Source organism: Oncorhynchus masou, chromosome 14, assembly GCF_036934945.1.
Source record: "Oncorhynchus masou masou isolate Uvic2021 chromosome 14, UVic_Omas_1.1, whole genome shotgun sequence".
NCBI lineage: Eukaryota > Metazoa > Chordata > Actinopteri > Salmoniformes > Salmonidae > Oncorhynchus > Oncorhynchus masou.
In genome coordinates this window covers 5,500,842-5,521,593 of record NC_088225.1, presented here as the reverse complement: position 1 = coordinate 5,521,593, position 20,752 = coordinate 5,500,842, and the positions used below count along the sequence as shown (strand labels likewise).

At 44.3% G+C, this 20,752-nt stretch overlaps 1 protein-coding gene across 2 annotated transcripts in view; it reads left to right on the top strand.

Annotated features, from left to right (window-relative positions):
* The first annotated feature begins 3,473 nt into the window (after positions 1 to 3,473).
* Positions 3,474 to 20,752, top strand: part of LOC135554027 (ATP-citrate synthase-like) — a 30,104-nt gene continuing 12,825 nt past the window's right edge. For both annotated transcript variants that reach the window (XM_064986024.1, XM_064986023.1), the window contains exons 1-11: positions 3,474 to 3,637; positions 8,329 to 8,508; positions 11,942 to 12,064; positions 14,367 to 14,429; positions 14,787 to 14,977; positions 16,198 to 16,277; positions 17,127 to 17,257; positions 18,609 to 18,727; positions 19,330 to 19,528; positions 19,638 to 19,755; positions 19,930 to 20,084. In XM_064986024.1, the coding sequence (XP_064842096.1) occupies positions 8,350 to 8,508; positions 11,942 to 12,064; positions 14,367 to 14,429; positions 14,787 to 14,977; positions 16,198 to 16,277; positions 17,127 to 17,257; positions 18,609 to 18,727; positions 19,330 to 19,528; positions 19,638 to 19,755; positions 19,930 to 20,084 (1,338 nt within the window). In that variant the 5' untranslated portion in view covers positions 3,474 to 3,637; positions 8,329 to 8,349. The remainder of the gene's footprint in view (positions 3,638 to 8,328; positions 8,509 to 11,941; positions 12,065 to 14,366; positions 14,430 to 14,786; positions 14,978 to 16,197; positions 16,278 to 17,126; positions 17,258 to 18,608; positions 18,728 to 19,329; positions 19,529 to 19,637; positions 19,756 to 19,929; positions 20,085 to 20,752) is intronic.

Below are 20,752 nucleotides of genomic sequence, written 5' to 3'. Positions count from 1 at the left end.
CCGAGTTCCCGCTTTACAATTCCAAGTTGGATGAAGATTCAAAACATGTTTTCCCAGTCGTAGCTAGTTTTTCCAGAGTTCCCAATTGTCTTCAACTCACCAAAGTCTGATTTTGCACTTTTGAACATGGCATAAATCATGCTTCATTGACAGCATGGCCAATGTTGAATGTTTATAATTTTGAACTCGGAAGAGACCCTTAATCTTAGACTTGGGACCACACAACTACAGCCACTCCAATGAATAGTAGGCAAATGATTGCTTTGCAATACTTGCAGTTAGCCACTGATTCCTTCCAAACCACTCATTGTTGAATTTGCGATTTCCATCGGCCATTTATGTCCAATGGCCGATGAACACAGATACGTTGTATCTATAATTTCTCTTCACTATTTCTCTTCATATGACAACGATTAAAAGGATATGCCAGTAGATTGTTGACTTGATTCATGATGACTGCCAGCTAAGATTTTGAAAGTATGATGTTGAATGATGATCAGTCCAATCAAAGCTACTGTAGATATAACAGGATTTGACATAATTTTATCTGTGGCCAATGAGCTTGAGCCTTCTTGGATGGGCACTTCTAATGTAACTCTTTGGCAGCATCCAAGGGGCTAGAATTTTAGAGCTAAACCCTTAGACATGGCGGTGACGTAGTGTCCACATGAGTGACAGAATACTGAGCCAATCACGGCGCAACGCTCTGTATTTTCTGCTGGCTTGCCCCACCACCAGAGAAAGCACTGAGCAAGGCTGAAACACCTGCATTTTAGAGCTGCCTTACTCAAGGAAACTAAAAAGAGACCATGTTTGTATGCGGCTTTATTAACTCAATGATATATATATATATATATATTTGTTACATTGTTTGCAAACTGATATGTGACATGTATTAATGCCAAAATAACATGCTAAACAGGCAAGCACTGCCCCAAAAAATACATATTTTTTGGTGCTAGGTGCTAAAAATGTAGGGCTGCCCTGAATGTGTCGCCAATGCTGCACACCCATTTTAACAGTTAGGAAGCTATTGATTATTGACACTGTACAGTGAAACTCAGCCATTTTGTTTGTAGCTGGAGAAGTTGACCAGCAGATGGCACTCAGCCTCCGGATACTATTAGTACAATGTATGAAGAGAACATGACCTGAAGTATATTTCTCATCAGGCCAGTCAATGTTTGAATCTCCCAAAACTGAAGTGGCATACTGGTTGCATCCACTTTTGAGGAAGTGTATCCAAGGCCAAAGGCTCTCGAACACCCCCACTACAACACACACAATCCTACCTTCGTTACATTTTATTCTGGAGAGGCTCTGAGTTGAATGACCCAATTGTCAGACTGTCTAGTGGTGCGCCATCACCTCCCATTGCACCATATTGCACCACAACTGTGCAAGTTTTGATATCAATCATTTACACACCGGTGGTGTGTATGAGAGAAAGAATTTGCAACTCTTACCAAGGTCTGTACTGCCAGCTGCACTAGACTGAGGATTACACACACTGACTGTACAGGGCACTTGGCTCATCTGACTAATATGATGCAAACGAGTCTTGCTCCTTCCAAATGAAATTGCTCCACCTTGAAATGGTCTGATTTTATTACACATTTGAATGTATCACCCTGGTTCTGTTCGTCATACTATAATGTACTATCTATCCTAGAAAATATATTGCATTGGTTAGACAGCCATTCTGCTGGTGTTTACAAAAAAACGTTGTTAGTGTTATTTTATTTGGAATTTCTTTATTTGTGCACAAGACAATACAAAACAATGTGACGAGAGTTAAAAGGGCAAGTGATAAGTGCATGTGCAGGATAGGTAAAAAATGATTATGACCTAGGATCCTTTGGACTTCCCCACCCTAAACTCTAACATTAACCCCTTAACCTTACCCTAACCACAACCCTTACCTAACCTTAATCCTTAACCATTTTCAAATTCAACTAAAATCGGGTTTATATATACAGTAGATGATTGATTTGGGCGTTGTGTTGAAGCCACCCTGAATCCATCTTGACACCCCCACAGTTGTAAAATATATTTTGGAAGCTATAAAATGCATTTATTAATGTCTACACTTGTTTTGTCACATTTATTATATTAAAGACACCTTAATGCATACTTTTAAATTATATTATGTGAGGTAAACATTAATATATATATATATATATATATATATATATATATATTAATGTTTAGCTCACATAATATAATTTAAAAGTATGCATTAAGGTGTCTTTAATATAATACATGTGGCAAAACAAGTGTATATATATGTAACGGATGTGAAACGGCTAGCTTAGTGTAATAAAGGTAAAATAAAAAATTAGTTAGCGGTGTGCGCTAAATAGCTTTTCAATCGGTGACGTCACTTGCTCTGAGACCTTGAAGTAGTTGTTCTGCAAGGGCCGCGGCTTTTGTGGAGCGATGGGTAACGATGCTTCGAGGGTGACTGTTGTTGATGTGTGCAGAGGGTCCCTGATGGGCGCCCGGATATGGGCGAGAGGGGACTGTCTAAAATTATACTGTTACATTGATGCTGTTGACCCGGATCACTGGTTTAAAATTATACTGTTATATATATATATATATATACTTTAAGGAAATGTATACATATATATATATAAACATGTCCTTAAAGTATACTTTTTTTAGATGACTAATGTTACTGTCCCCACTACAACTAAAATATACTTAAATACATTCTATTTTCTTTAAAACACTTCCTATGGAGGACTGCTCCTACTGGGGAGTGCCAATATGGCCGACCGCCGGCTTCAAAACCGCTCAATGGCCAAAGACAGAGCATCAGCAATCCTTGGTTTGGTTTAAATGCATCATTGGACGTCTCAAGGATCTCAGATTCCACGGAACCCCAAAAGACTCTGAGGTGCATAAGGCACCTCCCCCTTTCAAATATTACTCGAACAAAATAAACAAACAAAATGGTATCCTGATTAATCAAACTCAAAAGCAAATCGTTTGGGATTCACACAAATAAAAATACCAGGGGTAAAAAAAGCACACTACTGCAGTTTGTACAATTTATTTGAAGGCCACTGAATGAAAATGCCTTTGGTGAATCATTGGCTACATGTTTATGTATGTATCTATATATGGTCAAGGCCAAGAGCAACGGGAAAATATAAATAGCCTTAATGTAGATGTATTCAGTTCACTGGTGCCAGAATGTTATAAACCTTTAGTCTAATTGAAAAATGGAGACAATTTTTCTGTTTTTTTTATTTTATATGATGATGTTATTCCATTCTGATTGGCTACAGTACTAAGCAAACAATGCCAGCCAATCAGTGTCCTACAGTTGAACAGCGTAGTCGTTTCTTTCAACGACAGGTGGGCGTGAGCGTTATGAAGCAACGGCCATGGGGTGGTGTGACCCAATCAGAGAGCAGGGATATCAGCCAAGTCTATCGTCAGATAGGAAGAGGGGAGAAAACTGAGAACCCAGAAGTGAAATCAGTGGTCCACGCCGACAGCGAAGACACAGATAGAAGGAGCAGTTAGCGGGATCATTGCCGGTCCATATCGTTTCTCAACCGAAACGATCCAAATCTTCTCAACAGAAAACCTGGGAGATCTTTTCCACAACTCTCAAGATATAAAGGTGAGATACGTAGATATGTAGATTTATTTGGATGTTTACAGATTGCAAAGAGTAATTGAAAGCTGACTTGAAAGTTACATCAAGTAGTGTAACATGCGCAGTAAATAAAATTAAAAAGCTAACATAAATAACGTGTGTGTGTGTGTGTGTGTGTGTGTGTGTGTGTGTGTGTGTGTGTGTGTGTGTGTGTGTGTGTGTGTGTGTGTGTGTGTGTGTGTGTGTGTGTGTGTGTGTGTGTGTGTGTGTGTGAGAGAGAGAGAGACTGAGTAAGGGAAAGAAAGAGAGACACAAGACGAGTTGAACTGGTCAGTCAACAGTACCAGTCTTGACTTCATACAGAATGAAGACATGATGAAAGCGTTATTGTGGCCACGGCGTAACTTACTATAGTTTTTTTTTTAAATGTGTCAACTCATGGCCTGTGGCATGTTTATTTGTTTAGAAAATGTCCGTTTTACCCTTAATGTAGTTTTTTATTACTATTTAATCATTTTCACCTATTTCATTCTGTTAGAATGGAAGTCATAATGAATGAATTATTTATTTATATTTAACCTTTATTTAACTAGGTAAGTTATGTCTTTGACTAAATCAAATCAAATTTTATTGGTCACATACATATGGTTAGCAGATGTTATTGCGAGAGTAGCGAAATGCTTGTGCTTCTCGTTCCAACAGTGCAGCAATATCTAAAATGTAATCGAACAATTCCAGAACAAAACCTAATACACACAAAGCTAAGTAAAGGAATGGAATAAGAATATATACATATAAATATATGGATGAGCAATGCCCGAGCGGCATCGGCAAGATGCAATAGATGGTATAAAATACAGTATATACATATGAGATGAGTAATGCAAGATATTTAAACATTATTAAAGTGACTAGTGATAATTTATTGAAGTGGCCAATGATTTCAAGTCTATGTAGGCAGCAGCCTCTCTGTGTTAGTGATGGCTGTTTAACAGTCCGATGGCCTGGAGATATAATCTGTTTTTCAGTCTCTCGGTCCCAGCTTTGATGTACCTGTACTGACCTCGACTTCTGGATGATAACGGGGTGAACAGGCAGTGGCTCCGGTGGTTGTTGTCCTTGATGATATTTTTGGCCTTCCTGTGACATCGGGTGCTGTAGGTGTCCTGGAGGGCAGGTAGTTTGCCCACCGGTGATGTGTTGTGCAGACCGCACCACCCTCTGGACAGCCCTGCGGTTATGGGCTGTGCAGTTGCCTTACCAGGCGGTGATGTCACCCGACAGGATGATCTCAATTGTGCATTGGTAAAAGTTTGTGAGAGTTTTAGGTGGCAAGCCACATTTCTTCAGCCTCCTGAGGTTGAAGAGGCGCTGTTGCAACTTATACACCACACTGTCAATGTGGGTGGACCATTTCAGTTTGTCCGTGATGTGTACCCTAAGGAACTTAACTTTCCACCTTCTCCACTGCTGTCCCGTCCATGTGGATCGGGGGGTGCTCCCTCTGCTGTTTCCTGAAGTCCACAATCATCTCCTTTGTTTTGTTGACGTTGTGTGAGAAGTTGTTTTCCTGACACCACACTCCGAGTGCCCTCACCTCCTCCCTGTAGGCTGTCTCATCGTTGTTGGTAATCAAGTCTACTACTGTTGTGTCATCTGCAAACTTGATGATTGAGTTGGAGGTGTGCATGGCCACGCAGTCATGGGTGAACAGGGAGTACAAGAGGTGGCTGAGCACGCACCCTTGTGGGGCCCCAGTGTTGAGGATCAGCGAAGTGGAGATGTTGTTTCCTACCTTCACCACCCGGGGGCCGCCCATCAGGAAGTCCAGGACCCAATTGCACAGGGCGGGGTTGAGACCCAGGGACTCAAGCTTAATGATGAGTTTAGAGGCTATTATGGTGGAGGCTATTATGGTGTTGAATGCTGAGCTGTAGTCAATGACAATCATTCTTACATTAGGTATTCTTCTTGTCCAGATGGGGCAGGGCAGTGTGATGTCGATTGCATCATCTGTGTACCTATTGGGGTAGTATGCAAATTGAAGTGGGTCTAGGGTGTCAGGTAGGGTGGAGGTGATATGATCCTTGACTAGTCTCTCAAAGCACTTCATGATGACAGAAGTGAGTGCCACGGGGCGATAGTCATTTAGTTCAGCTACCTTTGCCTTAGGTTTTCCTTTTAAGTCAGAATGTTCAAGTGATCATGCATTTTAATAAACTTGGAATCCGAAAGAATTTGAAAGCACTTCCTTGCTTTCCCCAAGTTCATTAATCCAGAACAGATATATTCTCTAGCAGGCAGACAGATGCTTCTTTAAATTTTTGAAGCACTGAAGTATTTTTGTCATTTCTACCTGTCAGACCCAGGTGCAGATGTTTCGGTGTTATTGTAGTATAAGGGAAGGCAATCTGGAGGTGTAGGGGACCAGGCCAGGTTAAGGTTAATTGCATTCTGATTTCAGTGCTGTGAAAGACAGTGCTTTTTTAAAATCAGATTTTTATCAAAAGAAGCCTGTGTTTCTGCTGTATGTGTCAGTGGTTTTGATAAGTGTGTGTGATATGCATATTTTCTGGTGCGTGTGTGTGTGCCTTCATCCGTGTGTGTTTGCGTGCTTCAACCACTCTTGATCAATGTTATCCGTGCTGGATCATTTATGTTGGCGAGGAGGGGTGATATTTCATAGCGCTGACAAGCCGCCAGCAGAGAGGAAATAGACAGATCTACTATAGTAAGTCTCTCTCCTCCCATCCAGTGTTATATTGGCCTCGGACCAGAGCTATAGTGACTCAGGAAGAATAGGAGAAGAGGGATCGATACTGAAGATGCTCCAACACCACCTCCATTCATTTATCGAATCAAAGGCTAGCCAGGGCAGCAGCCCAGAGCAAAGCCTTCTCTGGTCGATAGCAGGCTCTTTATCTGAATTCTGTCCCCTTTTTCGTGACTTCCAAATGCTCTCCAATTACCACCTTGTCTTATTGCTGCAACTCCCCTACGGGCTCTGGAGAGGCGACGGTCGGGTCATGTGTCCGCCGAAACATGACCCGCCCAAGCTACGCTTCTTATATCCCATTTAGCAGACGCTTTTGTCCAAAGCGACTTACAAGTCGGCTGGGGCCACTACTTTTTTTTACATATGGGTGGTCCCAGCGGGAATCGAACACACGACGCTTGGCGTTGCAAGCGCCATGCTCTACCGACTGAGCCACACAGGACCCACTTGGGATTGGACCCCAGCCTGTAGTGACGCTGCAACACTGCGCCACTCAGGAGTCCACAGGGCTCTTTATCTGATGAAGGACACAAAGGGCAAGTTGACTGGGTGGTCCATAACTGCAAGAATACTGAAGAGCAACTTGTTGTTTTATTGTCAATTTCTTAGTAGTGATATTACGGAGACTAGTGACCTGAGTGGGTTTGTATCAGCACAGTAATGGGACACATTTGTCATCATTGATATCCATCTGGTCTGTTGTAAAAGCAATGATAACGCTCTGCCTAGTGAGTGTATCAGGAAACCAAGTCCAGATCAATAACAACAGAATTGCCACATTGTGCTGGCGGAATGAAAGGGAGGGGGGGCTGGGGGATAACGAGGGGGCAGGGGGTGTGGTGGAGGATGGGGGTTGGTCACGTTAGGTACTGTGAGTCTGGACATTCAAGTACCACATTCTGCTGTATAATGAATAATAATTAAATGTTTATTTTAAGAATGATCAAATCCTTTATCCTGACCCTCTCCAAATATCTAATTTATGATTTTTCTACTTGTGTGTTGACAGACAGCTGCCTTTGATAGTCTCTTGGGAATATCTCCAATATCCCAAGGATGGAGTTCCGGGTCACCACGTCATACAGGGATGACCCTTCACCCGTTACAGGGTTTATACACGCGGCCATGACATCACCGTAGTCTGACAATCGGGCCATCAGGCTTATCTTGTTTGTGTATGAGGCTGCACGTCTGACACTGGCACGTCTCATAATGTGTAGTTCATAGTAGAGAGTCCTCTCCTTCTGGTGTGATGTCCTTTACCAACTGTTTATCCCTTAGCACTACAAACACTGACTACACCCTTTATTCAATGGCAGTAGGTTCAAGGTGTGTCTATGTGTGGGTAATTGTTTCTCTGTGTTTGTTTTGAGACACCAATGCATCAGGCTCTCTGAAGGTTGTTTTATTGTGTGTGTGGGTGTTTGTCTGGTTATTGTCCTCTACACAAACTCCAGTCCCCCTCTCTGTGCTGTCTCTGGTGATTAAAGCTGTGTGTCTGTCTAGGAGTTCACCTGATTTTGTTTGACTGGCAGCCAGATGAGGGTCCATTACTCCATTAGAGTGCAGATCCTAGACCTGGGCTAATCAACTTAGCCTCAGCATCACTGCCTGCCTGGACAAGGTTTTTTATATTTTTTATAGCTGGGCCAATAAAGGATAGCATACTGAAGAGATGACGGGGCAGATCCTACAACCTAGATAGAGGTCCTCCGATCTGCAGTTTGTGTGTAAATGAATAGCTCACTATATACCATAAGTATCATGTAAGAGGCTGCTGTTGTTAAAGGCTGGCCTATCCTCTCTTATGTGTCATATTTGGGAACATAACTAGAATATCTTCTCCTTAAGCTAGTCACCCTGTCCTGGTATGCACTCGTTGTTATAATCGGGTTTACCTAATCTCTCGCTTTTGACCTGTCTCTCTCTCTCCTCTCAGACCACTGTTCTCTGATCTACCATGTCAGCCAAAGCCATCTCGGAGCAGACAGGGAAGGAGTTCCTCTATAAGTATATCTGTACATCTGCAGCTGTCCAGAACCGGTTCCGCTATGCCAACGTGACGACTGAGACCGACTTTGACCGGCTGGCACAGGACCACCCCTGGCTGCTCACTGAGGTAAGGAATAACTGGCCCATCGAAGGCCCATTTTTTAAAAAAAATTTTTTTTTTTAGAACCAAATACCAACCTAGTACTTATGTCTTAACAGCAGCTCTTATGTCATTCAATCACCAACGGTCAATGGCACGACTGTCTTTTCAGACATCAACTATTTCTTCATAAGGATGACTGACCCACGCAAGGTTAAATGTTTGCTCAAAACAAGGATTACATTACATTGCAGTCAGTAGATTCAGTTTGGCTACATTTATAGTCATAAATCTGTCTCCATGACTATCACAGCAGCCACCTTCCCCGACTGCAGCCTGTGTGAAATGCTACATTTTGTTTGCGGACACAATCACTTAGGCTAATGGAAGAGAGAGTAGAGTGGTTTCCTGGCTCTCGTTAGGACCCTAACGTGCTGGCTAGCAGGCCCATCTTCATTCCAGCCAGTCTTCGGGCTGTAAAAACGTACATGAAGCAAGGTCAATGTAGAGGAGAATGAATGTCTGCATTGTCATTGGAATGCATCAGGAGGAATAAAAAAAATGACATCCACAATGGGCAGTCATAATTACCTCAGAGATGGAGGAGTCTTGGAGAAAGAGGGTTCTAATGGAATTACAGTATGACTCATCTCCCAGGGTAAAATATATAGCTCTCTCTCTCCTCCAGTGTCTGTCTGTCCCACACTCGCTCACTCGCTCACTCGCTCACTCGCTCACTCGCTCACTCACTCACTCACTCACTCACTCACTCACTCACTCACTCACTCACTCACTCACTCACTCACTCACTCACTCACTCACTCACTCATCACTCAGCTGGGAGGCTGTTTTAGGGCGTGGAGGAGGATGAGGAGAAGGATAGAGGAGGGCGGGTGTAGGCCCAGATACACATGAACCGGCGTGACAGGATTGATTAGGAAATGACATTAACTTTCTCCCTGGGCCCTCTGCCTGGTTTTACTGGCTGCACTCCAGATGATAATGGCTCAAGTCTCCATAAAGTCACTTCTCTCTCCATCTCTGATTAACCCAAGAGAGGTAGCAGCCAGGGGGAGGATGGAGGAATGGAAGGAGGGACCCGAGAGACTTTTGATAAACAGCTTCTATCTCCAGGCCAACAGTGTTGAACAGTCACCACCACCTTAGTCACTGTTACTAGCCGGTTACCACCCAGTACTCTACCCTGCAACTTAGTGACTCCTGCCCTATGTACATAGATTGATTGAACACTGGTCACTTCAATAATGTTTACATACTGTTTTACCTACATCATATGTATATACTGTTTTCTAGTCATGGCTCATCTTCTATAACTACTGCTGTACACACCTTTTCTATTCATATACTGTCTATATAGTGGGCTCCCGAGTGGCGCAGCGGTCTAAGTCACTGCATCTCAGTGCTAGAGGCGTCACTACAGACCCTGGTTCAATTCCAAACTGTATCACAACCGGCTGTGATTGGGAGTCCCATAGGGTGGCGCACAATTGGCCCAATGTTGTTAGGGTTTGACCAGGTTAGGCCGTCATTGTAAATGAGAATTTGTTCTTAACTGACTTGCCTAGTTAAATAAAAATATATACAGTACCAGTCAAAAGTTTGGACACACCTATTCGTTCAGGGGTTTTTCTTCAATTTTACTATTTTATAGGTGGTAGAATAATAGTGAAGACATCAAAACTATGAAATAACATATATGGAATGATGTAGTAACCAGAAAAGTGTTAAACAAATCTAAATATATTTATATTTCAGATTCTTCAAAGTAGCCACCCCTTGCCTTGATGACAGCTTTGCACACTCTTGGCTACTTTGAAGAATCTCAAATAGATTTTGATTTGTTTTTTTGGTTACTACCGAGTTGTGGTTTTGTCTCACCGGAGGTGATGGTCGGATTTGCGTTTATCGTCGAAGGATTGATTGTTACACCGAGGCCTGTACTCTGGAGCGGGATCGATTTGGAGGTGGATGGGCCGTCATGGTCTGGGGCGGTGTGTCACAGCATCATCGGACTGAGCTTGTTGTCATTGCAGGCAATCTCAAAGCTGTGCGTTACAGGGAAGACATCCTCCTCCCTCATGTGGTACCCTTCCTGCAGGCTCATCCTGACATGACCCTCCAGCATGACAATGCCACCAGCTATTCTGCTCATTCTGTGTGTGATTACCTGCAAGACAGAACTGTCAGTGTTCTGCCATGGCAATTGAAGAGCCCGGATCTCAATCCCATTGAGCACGTCTGGGACCTGTTGGATCGGAGTGTGAGGGCTAAGGCAATTCCCCCCAGAAATGTCAGGGAACTTGCAGGTGTCTCGGTGAAAGAGTGAGGTAACATCTCATAGCAAGAACTGGCAAATCTGGTGCAGTCCATGAGGAAGAGATGCACTGCAGTACTTAATGCAGCTGGTGGCCACAATTGATGTTGCCCCCCCTTTGTTCAGGGACACATTATTCCATTTCTGTTAGTCACATGTCTGTGGAACTTGTTCAGTTTTATATCTCAGTTGTTGAATCTCGTTATGTTCATACAAATATTTACACATGTTAAGTTTGCTGAAAATAAACGCAGTTGACAGTGAGAGGACGTTTCTTTTTTTATATATATATATATATATATATAAATATATTAGGTGTGTTCCTTTCCAAATCATGTCCAATCAATTGAATTTACCACATGCACTCCAATCAAGCTTTAGAAACATCCCAAGGACGATCAATAGAAACAGGATGCACCTGAGCAAAATTTAGAGTCTCATTGCAAAGTCTGAATACTTATGTAAATAAGGTATTTGTGTGTGTTAAAATGTTTTAAAATTATACATTTGTAAAAATGTTAAAATACCTGTTTTCACTTTGTCATTAAGGGTTATTGTATGTTGATTTAGGAAATGTTTTTATTTGATCAATTTTAGAATAAGGCTGTAACGTAACAAAATGTGGAAGAGGTCAAGGGGTCTGAATACTTTCCCGGATGCACTATATGTAATATTCCAGACTTCTGATATTTATTTATTTGTACTTTTTTGCAATATGTTTTTGTTACTGCACTGCTGGAGCTACAAACACAAGCATTTTCGCTGCGACAACATCTGCAAATCTGTGTACGCTACCAATAAACTTTGATTTGAGGGAGGACCCGGAAACCTACCTCCTGATCTACAGATCTGGTTCTGATCAAGATGGGCTTCAAATGCTGAGGATTTGACGTGTATAATGATACCTGAAGTGAACTCGCCTGTTTGCGCCGCACATAAACGTCATCGTCGGCATATAACCTGTTATCATAAACAACAAATGAGCAATGTGTTAATGTGAGGCGAACTACGTTATCCTGTCATGGGTAGTCTAGTCTAAGGATGATCACTAAATCACAGTCACTTTATGTCCATTATCCTGGTGTTGTGATGCTAACAGTTCGACCCGTGTTGTCTGGTCCCTAGCGGCTGGTAGTGAAGCCGGACCAGCTGATCAAGCGGCGGGGGAAGCTGGGACTGGTAGGTGTCAACCTGGACCTGAAAGGTGTCCGAGAGTGGCTGAAGACCCACCTCATGAGAGAGACCATGGTAGGTCATTGTACACACACACACACACACACACACACACACACACACACACACACACACACACACACACACACACACACATTCCTGGTCATGCACATTGAAACCCACCTCCCACACGGCTCTTCAGTCTGCACTGTAGTGAACTCTTTCACTCTGCTCACTGTTTACTCTTGTCTCCTGCAGAGCATTTGGTTCCACTCAGCCCTCTCTTTTTTTCTCTTGTTTCTCTATTCATCCCCTCTTTCCCATGCCCACTAGTACTACCCATCCAAGTTAAGTGTGTTTTGTTTTGATGCATGTTAAACGCTGCCTCCAGAGCTGCACAGGTTGCTAATCGGCTCTCGGTCAGGTGCTAGTCAATCAAGCCAGTCAGCCGAGAACGGAGAGTCCTGCCTGTGAGTAAACAGGTTTCGGTGTAAGCCGAGCACGCTACAGTAGGTCCATCACTCTGTGTGCCACGTACATGTTTGTGTGCTTCATAAACCATGGGCTATGCGAGGGAGTGAGTGTGCGCGGGCTTGCGTTAGAGGTAGGCAGCTGTGGGCTGCTGGATATATCACTGGCCAGACATTTTAGATGGAAACGGCAGTCGCTGCTGGAGACCATCAATAAGAAATAAATGAATTCATCGTTGTTAAGATGGTGTCGATCTGGATTAATCCTTTTGTTTCGATTGGCTTGAACAGCCGTTGCTGTTAATTTAGAATCTAGTTAACTTGTTACAGTTATAGAACATGTTTCACAATATGTTGTGTTTTTTCATTGCTTAGATGTGTTTTTGGGTAGCTGTATATGGGATAGTTAGTGTATTTGTATTTATTACGGATCCTTCTTAGCAGCAGCTACTCTTCCTGGGGTCCAGCGAAATGAAGGCAGTTATACAATTAAAAAAACAACAACAGTACAATACATTCACAACAGATTTCACAACACATTAAGTGTGTTCTTTCAGACCCCTAATCTACTACCACATATCTACAACACAGAATCTGTGTGTGTGTGTGTGTGTGTAGGTAGGTGCTTGTGCAGTAGCTGGATATTGAGATTAGAGGTTGGTACTGGGTATTATTCTACAGTTTGTGTGTGTGTGTGTGTGTGTGGGTGGGTGTCTGAAAGAGACAGGGTGTTGTGTCCGGACGAGAGAGAAGAGGTGGAGTAGAGTTCAGTAACTGTGAACAATTTAGTCTGTCAGCTCGACTTTTTGTTTTCGCTCTCCTCTCACAACCCATCACTCTGTTTCTCCCCAGCTTATCAAATCACTATTCCCAGAGGTTGACTCCTCGACTGGCTATTTCCCCCACAATTTGTCTACATAGCGTCCCTCAGTGATTAGGGTGTAACTAGGATAGTTCATGTGTTACCAGGCGAATGGGTGTGAAACTGTCAGTGGTTATTATGCATCATATCAGTTGAATTGACCCCTTTTTTGGTCACTACTTTAAGTTTGTGTAAAACTTCAATTATGCTTCACCTTCCTACTTTTTAAAAATGTTGTACTTTTTGAGCTCCTTAATCAATATATTCCTCCAACCTTTTTGCCCCTCTCTTCCGCCGTCTCCTCCCTCGTTCTCTAGGGAGCAGTGAGAGAATCAGTATGGAGATTATTTCAGTTTGGCCTCAGCTCGTCTTTAATCAGATGGCCTCTTTTCTCCCTTCATCGTCCATCCTTTTTATTCCATCTCTCGGAAATGTCAACCTTCTCCCTTTTTCTTTTTTTTTCTTCTGTCGGCCGACTGCTCTCCCTGGTTGTTTTATGCGTGGGGACCTTTTTAGCACAGGCATTGTGACAGCCAGCTAAATGAGCTCTCGTTTCACCTAGGACTATACTAGACCCGCTGCTCTGTGTGGACGTCATCCTCTGTCAGTTTGGGCCTCCTTTTTTCAGGCTTTATTCAACTACACTTTCTTGTCCCGTGGCCTGACTATTTAGTTTGTGTCTGCTCTGTGGCCACTTTGTGTTCACTTTGGGGCCTTGCGGTGTGTTCATTCATACTGCTTTTTATAGCCTCCCTCTCTCGTTTTCTCTCTCTCTCTCTCTGCTTCTCTCCCTCTATTAGTCCTGAGGGCGTACCTGTAAACAAGTGCAGTGTTGCGTTATGATGGATCCTCCTCACTTGCTACAGCTGGCTCACTTCAACTGCTCAGAGTAATAGTCATTATAGCATTGTAGTCTCCTGTGGGAATCAATGATGGTTTTGCCAAATTTAAATGCTGCCTTTTTTGCTCCATCAATTCTCTATTTCTCCCCAACACAATGTCTGTCTGTCTGAGCTTCTAAATAAGTGCTGTGTGTGTTTCTCAGGTGGGAAAAGCAAAGGGGATCCTGAAGAACTTCCTCATCGAGCCATTCGTAGCCCACAAGCAGGTGAACTATCTACGTGACGCCATTTCTCTAGTCTAGCTACCTCACAGAGGACTGCAGCCGAACAGCTTTTCCAACTCACTTTAATTTTATTCATGAGTTGTGTGAGATACTTTTTTTTTTAAAGGGATAGTTCACCAAAGAAACGATACTATAGTATTTTCTTCATTTGTCCGCTGTTGATGCCATCCCAAACGGTGATGCATGTCTGCAGTCAAGTTGTCAGGATTGAGCACTTTAAGTACAGAACCAAAAACGTGTGATGAAGATAGTTTTGGAGTGAATTATCCAAATGGCTTCTATGACGTACACGTCTCTGGTTGTCTATAACTGACCGGCGTGTGTCTCTCTATCCCTCAGGAAGAGGAGTTCTATGTGTGTATCTATGCCACACGGGAGGGAGACTACGTGTTGTTCCACCATGAAGGAGGGGTAGACGTGGGGGATGTGGACGCTAAGGCCAGTAAGCTTCTGGTAGGAGTGGACGAGAAGCTGACTGAAGACGCAGTGAGGAAACAGCTCCTGACCCATGTCGCTGCGGACAAAAGAGCGTGAGTGGCGCGAAGACGGTGCATTCATTTCAAAACAGATTTCTACTTTGTAAGGGAGAGAATTTGCACGCTGAAATAACAGGATACTAGATTAATAAAATGTGTGTTTATGGGAGAGAACCTCGTTCATTCTGAGGTAGTGAAGTGGAGGGTTAGAGAACCTGTTGTTGTAGCGTAAAACTAAAGCTGGCTGGCAAGCAATGGCAGCACCACTCACTACAAAACAGACAGGGGAAAGCAATGGGGAGGTACTCTGTGATAATGCAGTAATGCTGGAGGGAGAAGGAGGAGGAGGGTGAGTTCCATTAGGGAAATGACAAACTCCCTCCACTTCGAGCTCGCCTTTCTTCGATCGTCCCCCTCCTTTCATCCCCCTTAGCCTTATTCTGAGCCCGTTCCCAGAGCCTGACGTTTATTTTGATGGGCGTGATACAGTGCCCCCCCCCCTTCGCTCCAAAATGCTCTCTGTGAAGGCAGGCAGGGCCTGAGGCTGGGCTCACCACAGTCTCGGCTGACATTGAGGAAGATGGCTCTGCACTGTTCACCCCCCCTCACCCTCTCCCCTCCTTTGGATCCCCGAACGGAGTGGTGGGCCCATCAGAACCTGTCAGTAGGAGATGAGCTTAGTCACTGTGGGTGCAATGTGTCGGTCCTGACCCCCTCACTCCCTGAGGCCAGGGTTCTCCTGGTAGCTAGAGTAGCCCTCCTGACAGACAGGAGACTGACGTGGTCACAAGGCCGCAGAGCTGCCTGCACAGCTGACAGACAGGCAGGCAGGGAGAGAGGAAGAAATACTGCCCCCACCACAGCCACCCATCTGTTTGGACAGGAGGAGGCGGGAGTAAATGAGATGTTTCCTTCATTGAAGCGACGCTCACCGGCTAATTTACAGGTGCAGTGGAAAAGAGCCGGCTCCTCCTCCAACACTGCCTCCACCCCTCCCTCTTTCCCTCACTTCTTCCTTATTAATGTTGGCTCATGTTTTTATGGATTTAGTGTTATATAAAGGGTGTGACTCACTGTTTGAAAGGAAAGTTCTATCATTAAGGGAAATGAATTAGAATGAACAGTCAGTTGGCAGATCTTCCACTGAACCATAGTTATTTATTTCCCTGCACATACTAAGGGCGAGAAAGGGTCTGTCTGCGTTTTAGGGAAAGTTAAAAGGTCAAGGTGTAGCTATAAAACAGTTTTTGTTGGCTGGTTATTTCTTCCTGCAGGGTTCTGGCCAGTTTCATCGTTGGACTGTTCAACCTGTATGAAGACCTGTACTTCACCTACCTTGAGATCAACCCACTGGGTAGGTCCTGTCATACAATCCCTACCACATCCAACACTCCTACCAACCTCCTACCACAGCCTAAACATGATGCTCTGAACAACTCTCTCATCCAGACAAGCACTCACAGCCTCATCATTTTGTCATCGAATTAAGACATGGGGGGGGGGGGGAATAAAGATCTGACGGAATCTAAAAACATCTCCTTGTAGGAAAACATATAGAGGAGCAGAAGTTCATTGCAACATTCTAATTCTGAGGGGGGAAACTGGTTCAATAATTCATGTTCCTGCTGTTGGATGACTGCAGTGTGTTTTATCGGGGTGTAATTGGTCATCAGTACCAGGCTATATGCCCCGTGGCAGCTGTTCCTGTGGAGGGGAGAGGACTGGGGCTGCTGAGACCTCCCCTCCTGCTTTGATGTCTCCCCCACACCCCCTGCCTCTCCAATCTCCCCCTCCTGCAGTGTGAGTAGGGACTAGGGAGGTTAGGACGCCCCCTGGGGGTGGACATGGTCCTCTCTCATTTCCCCTGCGTTCTATTTTAGAGATCACCCCCACAGTGGCACCGCTAGAGACCAGCAGGTCTCTGTGGAAACTACACAAACAAAACACACACCGTGTCAGTGTTTTATCTAAACAAAACCGTGCCGTTTCCAACCATACCTGACCCCAGAACAAATCCACTTAGGTAGGATAGAAGCAGTGAGGTACAGATGGAGAACAGTACTCTGATTCAATCAGAGTGGAAGAAGCCAAGTGAATGTCAATAAGAGGATGTGGTTCTTTGCCTTCTGTATTTAACCCTACAATGCCCCTTGCTTCTATTTGCCTTCCATGTCGTGTCTCTCTCTCTGTTTCCTTCTCTCAGTGGTCACGAAGGATGGCGTGTATGTGCTGGACATGGCGGCTAAGATCGATGCCACGGCGGACTACCTCTGTAAGGCCAAGTGGGGCGACGTGGAGTTCCCTCCACCCTTTGGCAGGGAGGCCTACCCTGAGGTGAGGACAATCACCTGACTGCTAGCCAGAGGCTGCTATGTCCATTTTGTTACATAGAAGGAACTAGAAGGATAAGGGCAGTTTCAAGGAAGTCCTAACATATTATACAATCGCTTTACAAGTAATTGTGTATCATGTAAAGACCAGAGTTTGGGTCAATTCAGAAAGTAAATCCAATTCAACATTTTCCTCATTGAAAATCATGGCAGAGAATTTGAATTTCGAGTGTACTTCTGGAATTGAAATGGATTTGACCCCAACCCAACCCTGATAAAGACTTGAAATATCTTTTCAAATAAGCCTCCACCTAAGTTAATCTGCAGAAGAATCACAGATCTACATGCTGTATCAGGTTCCTCATTAGCTATTTTTGCTGACTAGATGCACACCTGTACAGTGACCACGGTTTCTGTTTCTTCCATGACTATTTTATGAGTCCTCTGGCTGTCCCAGCTACGGAGAGGGATGTTGATCAGGAAAGGGACTGGGGGAGTGACTAGCACAGAGAATAATCAGCCTTGACTCATTACTGAGTTAGTACCTTATCTCCATGGCGATACCATAACACACCCCAGTAGCGACGGTTGTCAGGGTGGAGGGCTACAGGGACAACAGGGATGTAAGTGACCTCATTTAGACGTTATGATTCTATACCTAGATATTGTGTAATTTGTCTCCGTTTCTGTGGCCCAGTCTAGATTTTAAAATGTTAGACCAGTGTTTTGTGTCTTTATTGATGATATAATTGGCTTGTGCTTTGATAGTTGTTTTTGGCAGTATGGTTAATGGTCTGTGTGTGTGTGTGTGTGTGGCTCTGGCGGGTCTGAGCTGCTTTGAGACAGAGGGTCTGTCTGGATGCTGTCGGCACCAGACGGGCCCGTTTTAATTGGGCTGCTGTCAGTCTGGGGTGGAGCCACGGTACCAGCGGTTGCCTTTGATTGGGTGTGTCCCCAGCTGTGTCCCTCGCTGTCACAAACAACCAGCTCTGATTGGCAGCAGGCTGTTTTTACTGCCTGGAAATGTCCATGTATCTTATTTTCCCAATAGTATCAGAAATGAGTGTTTCACCACACAGGAACATCCCACATGAGCAGGTGCACATAAAAAAATATATATATCTGAGGAGAAACACTCATATTTGAAAGTGTGGACCTGGGCTACCAGAGCTGTTTATCCTCTGTCGTTGAACCAGGATAAAATGAGTTTGAAAAGGAAACGACGTGAGTGGAGTAATGAAGTGGTGCTCACAAACTGACGGCCTGATCCCTGCTGTAGTCAGGAAACCGTGCGTTCCCACTACCCCCACTACCCCCACTGAACCTTCAGCTAACCTCCCCTTTGGCTCTTGCAGGAGGCCTATATTGCAGACCTGGATGCCAAGAGTGGTGCCAGTCTCAAACTCACCCTGCTCAACCCCCGTGGAAGAATCTGGACCATGGTGGCAGGAGGAGGGGCTTCCGTCGTCTACAGGTAGAGTCACCAATCACAATGTCTCCATCTCAGCCATGCATCTTCACCTCAGCGTGCCAAACAATGCTACCAATAACATGTTTGGAGTTTCTCTCAACACTTCCATATTCTTTCATTGTGGTGTTGCTAATGGCCCTGTTAGCTTAGTGTCTGGCTGGCTCCTAGGCTACGCTACCTCGGTTGTAATTGGGTTTGGCACTAGGCGAGTGCACCAGCTAGTGATGCAACAATCAGATTGATGGCGCAGCCGAAACCAGACGCTGCTGCTTGTTCTGCAGAGAGCTAAATGAGATCCTCTTAACGAGAGTCTGGAGGAATGAGGAGCCTTCCGTCAGTCAGGGGCATGAGGCGTAACGTACACAGACACGCCTACTGTGACTGAATGCTGCTGTGGATTGGACTAGTGTCTGTATAGATTGTTTTAACAGTGTTGACAGACTGGGAGAGAGAGAGAGAGACTTGGTTGATGTAATTCAACTTTCACAATGCACTACTCTACTGAATGTACAGTATACTGTAGGTTTTCTTGAGGTGATTGTGTGTATTGTCCCCTGCACCCCTGTGTTTGTGTGTTTTTATCCAATGGGATCCCTCCTACACAGTGACACCATCTGTGACCTGGGTGGAGTTGACGAGCTGGCCAATTACGGGGAGTATTCAGGAGCGCCCAGCGAACAGCAGACCTATGACTATGCCAAGACCATCCTGTCCCTGATGACCCGCGAGAAACACCCCGATGGAAAAGTGCTGATCATCGGAGGAAGCATTGCAAACTTCACTAACGTTGCAGCCACATTTAAGGTAGATATAAACATGTATCCATAGAGCTGAACACACCATCTGAAGCAATTGTGATTTAGATTCCCCTAGCGTTAGGCTACTCTGAGATCCACTCTCGTCTGGGTTCCAGGGCATTGTCCGAGCCATTCGGGACTACCAGGGCCCCATAAAGGAGCATGAGATCACCATATTTGTCCGCCGTGGGGGCCCCAACTACCAGGAAGGCCTCAGGGTCATGGGCGAAGTGGGTGAGTAGCTCCACGATAAATAAAAGTACCTTTAGCAAGAGATGTTCATGGTCTTGTATTTCTCTTAATTTCCTCTGTGATAAATGTCAAGCCAATGCTATTTTTTAGCTTTGATTGACACACTCGACCTTCTGAAGACGTGTGTGTGTGTGTGTGTGTGCCATGTTTCCATAGGTAAGACTACTGGCATCCCCATCCATGTCTTCGGCACAGAGACTCACATGACTGCCATTGTCGGCATGGCGCTGGGCCACCGACCAATACCCAAAGAGCCTCCCGTCGCCGCCCACACCGCCAACTTCCTGCTCAACTCCAGTGCCAGTTCATCAGTAGGTTACACTAGGCCTGTAATTAGCTACAGGGCAATTCTATCATTTTTCAATGCGGTCAAAAATGTGATGTTGCTGTTTTTTAGGATATTACCAAAATAACACTGTTCAGGTGGGATAATCTGATCTGATTATTCTGACCAATGACCAGTCACCATTTATTTGCATATATGTATCCTCCCACTTTGAAGGGGTAATCGGGGTGGGCTCTAGAGTCTAGATGATCCTGTCTGCTAATCAGGACTGTATGTAAATATATGAACATTTGTTTCAGCACGCCCACACGATCAGACAGCGCATTTCAATGGCAAAAGGAGGCTCAGGGAAATAAATTATAATTTTAAATTCTAGTTCTTTTCATGAAATAAACACACACACACACACACACACAGTGATTTATTAGACAAACAGTGATGATATGAAAATCAGACTGTTACACCCGATGATCTCAAAAAATGTAAACATTTTAAAAACAGTGATTTTCAAACACTGAGATTCACGGTGACGTGTTTCCCATGCTGGCACGTTGGGGTAATCTGGGGTGCGTCTTTGTGTGTAGAGCATTGCCTGGCTTTGTATGCTGCTGTGGTTTTTAAATAGCAGCCAGGAGACAAAACACTAGGCCTGTGCTGAAGCCTGCAGGGCTCCAGTAATAATGTGCTGCACCG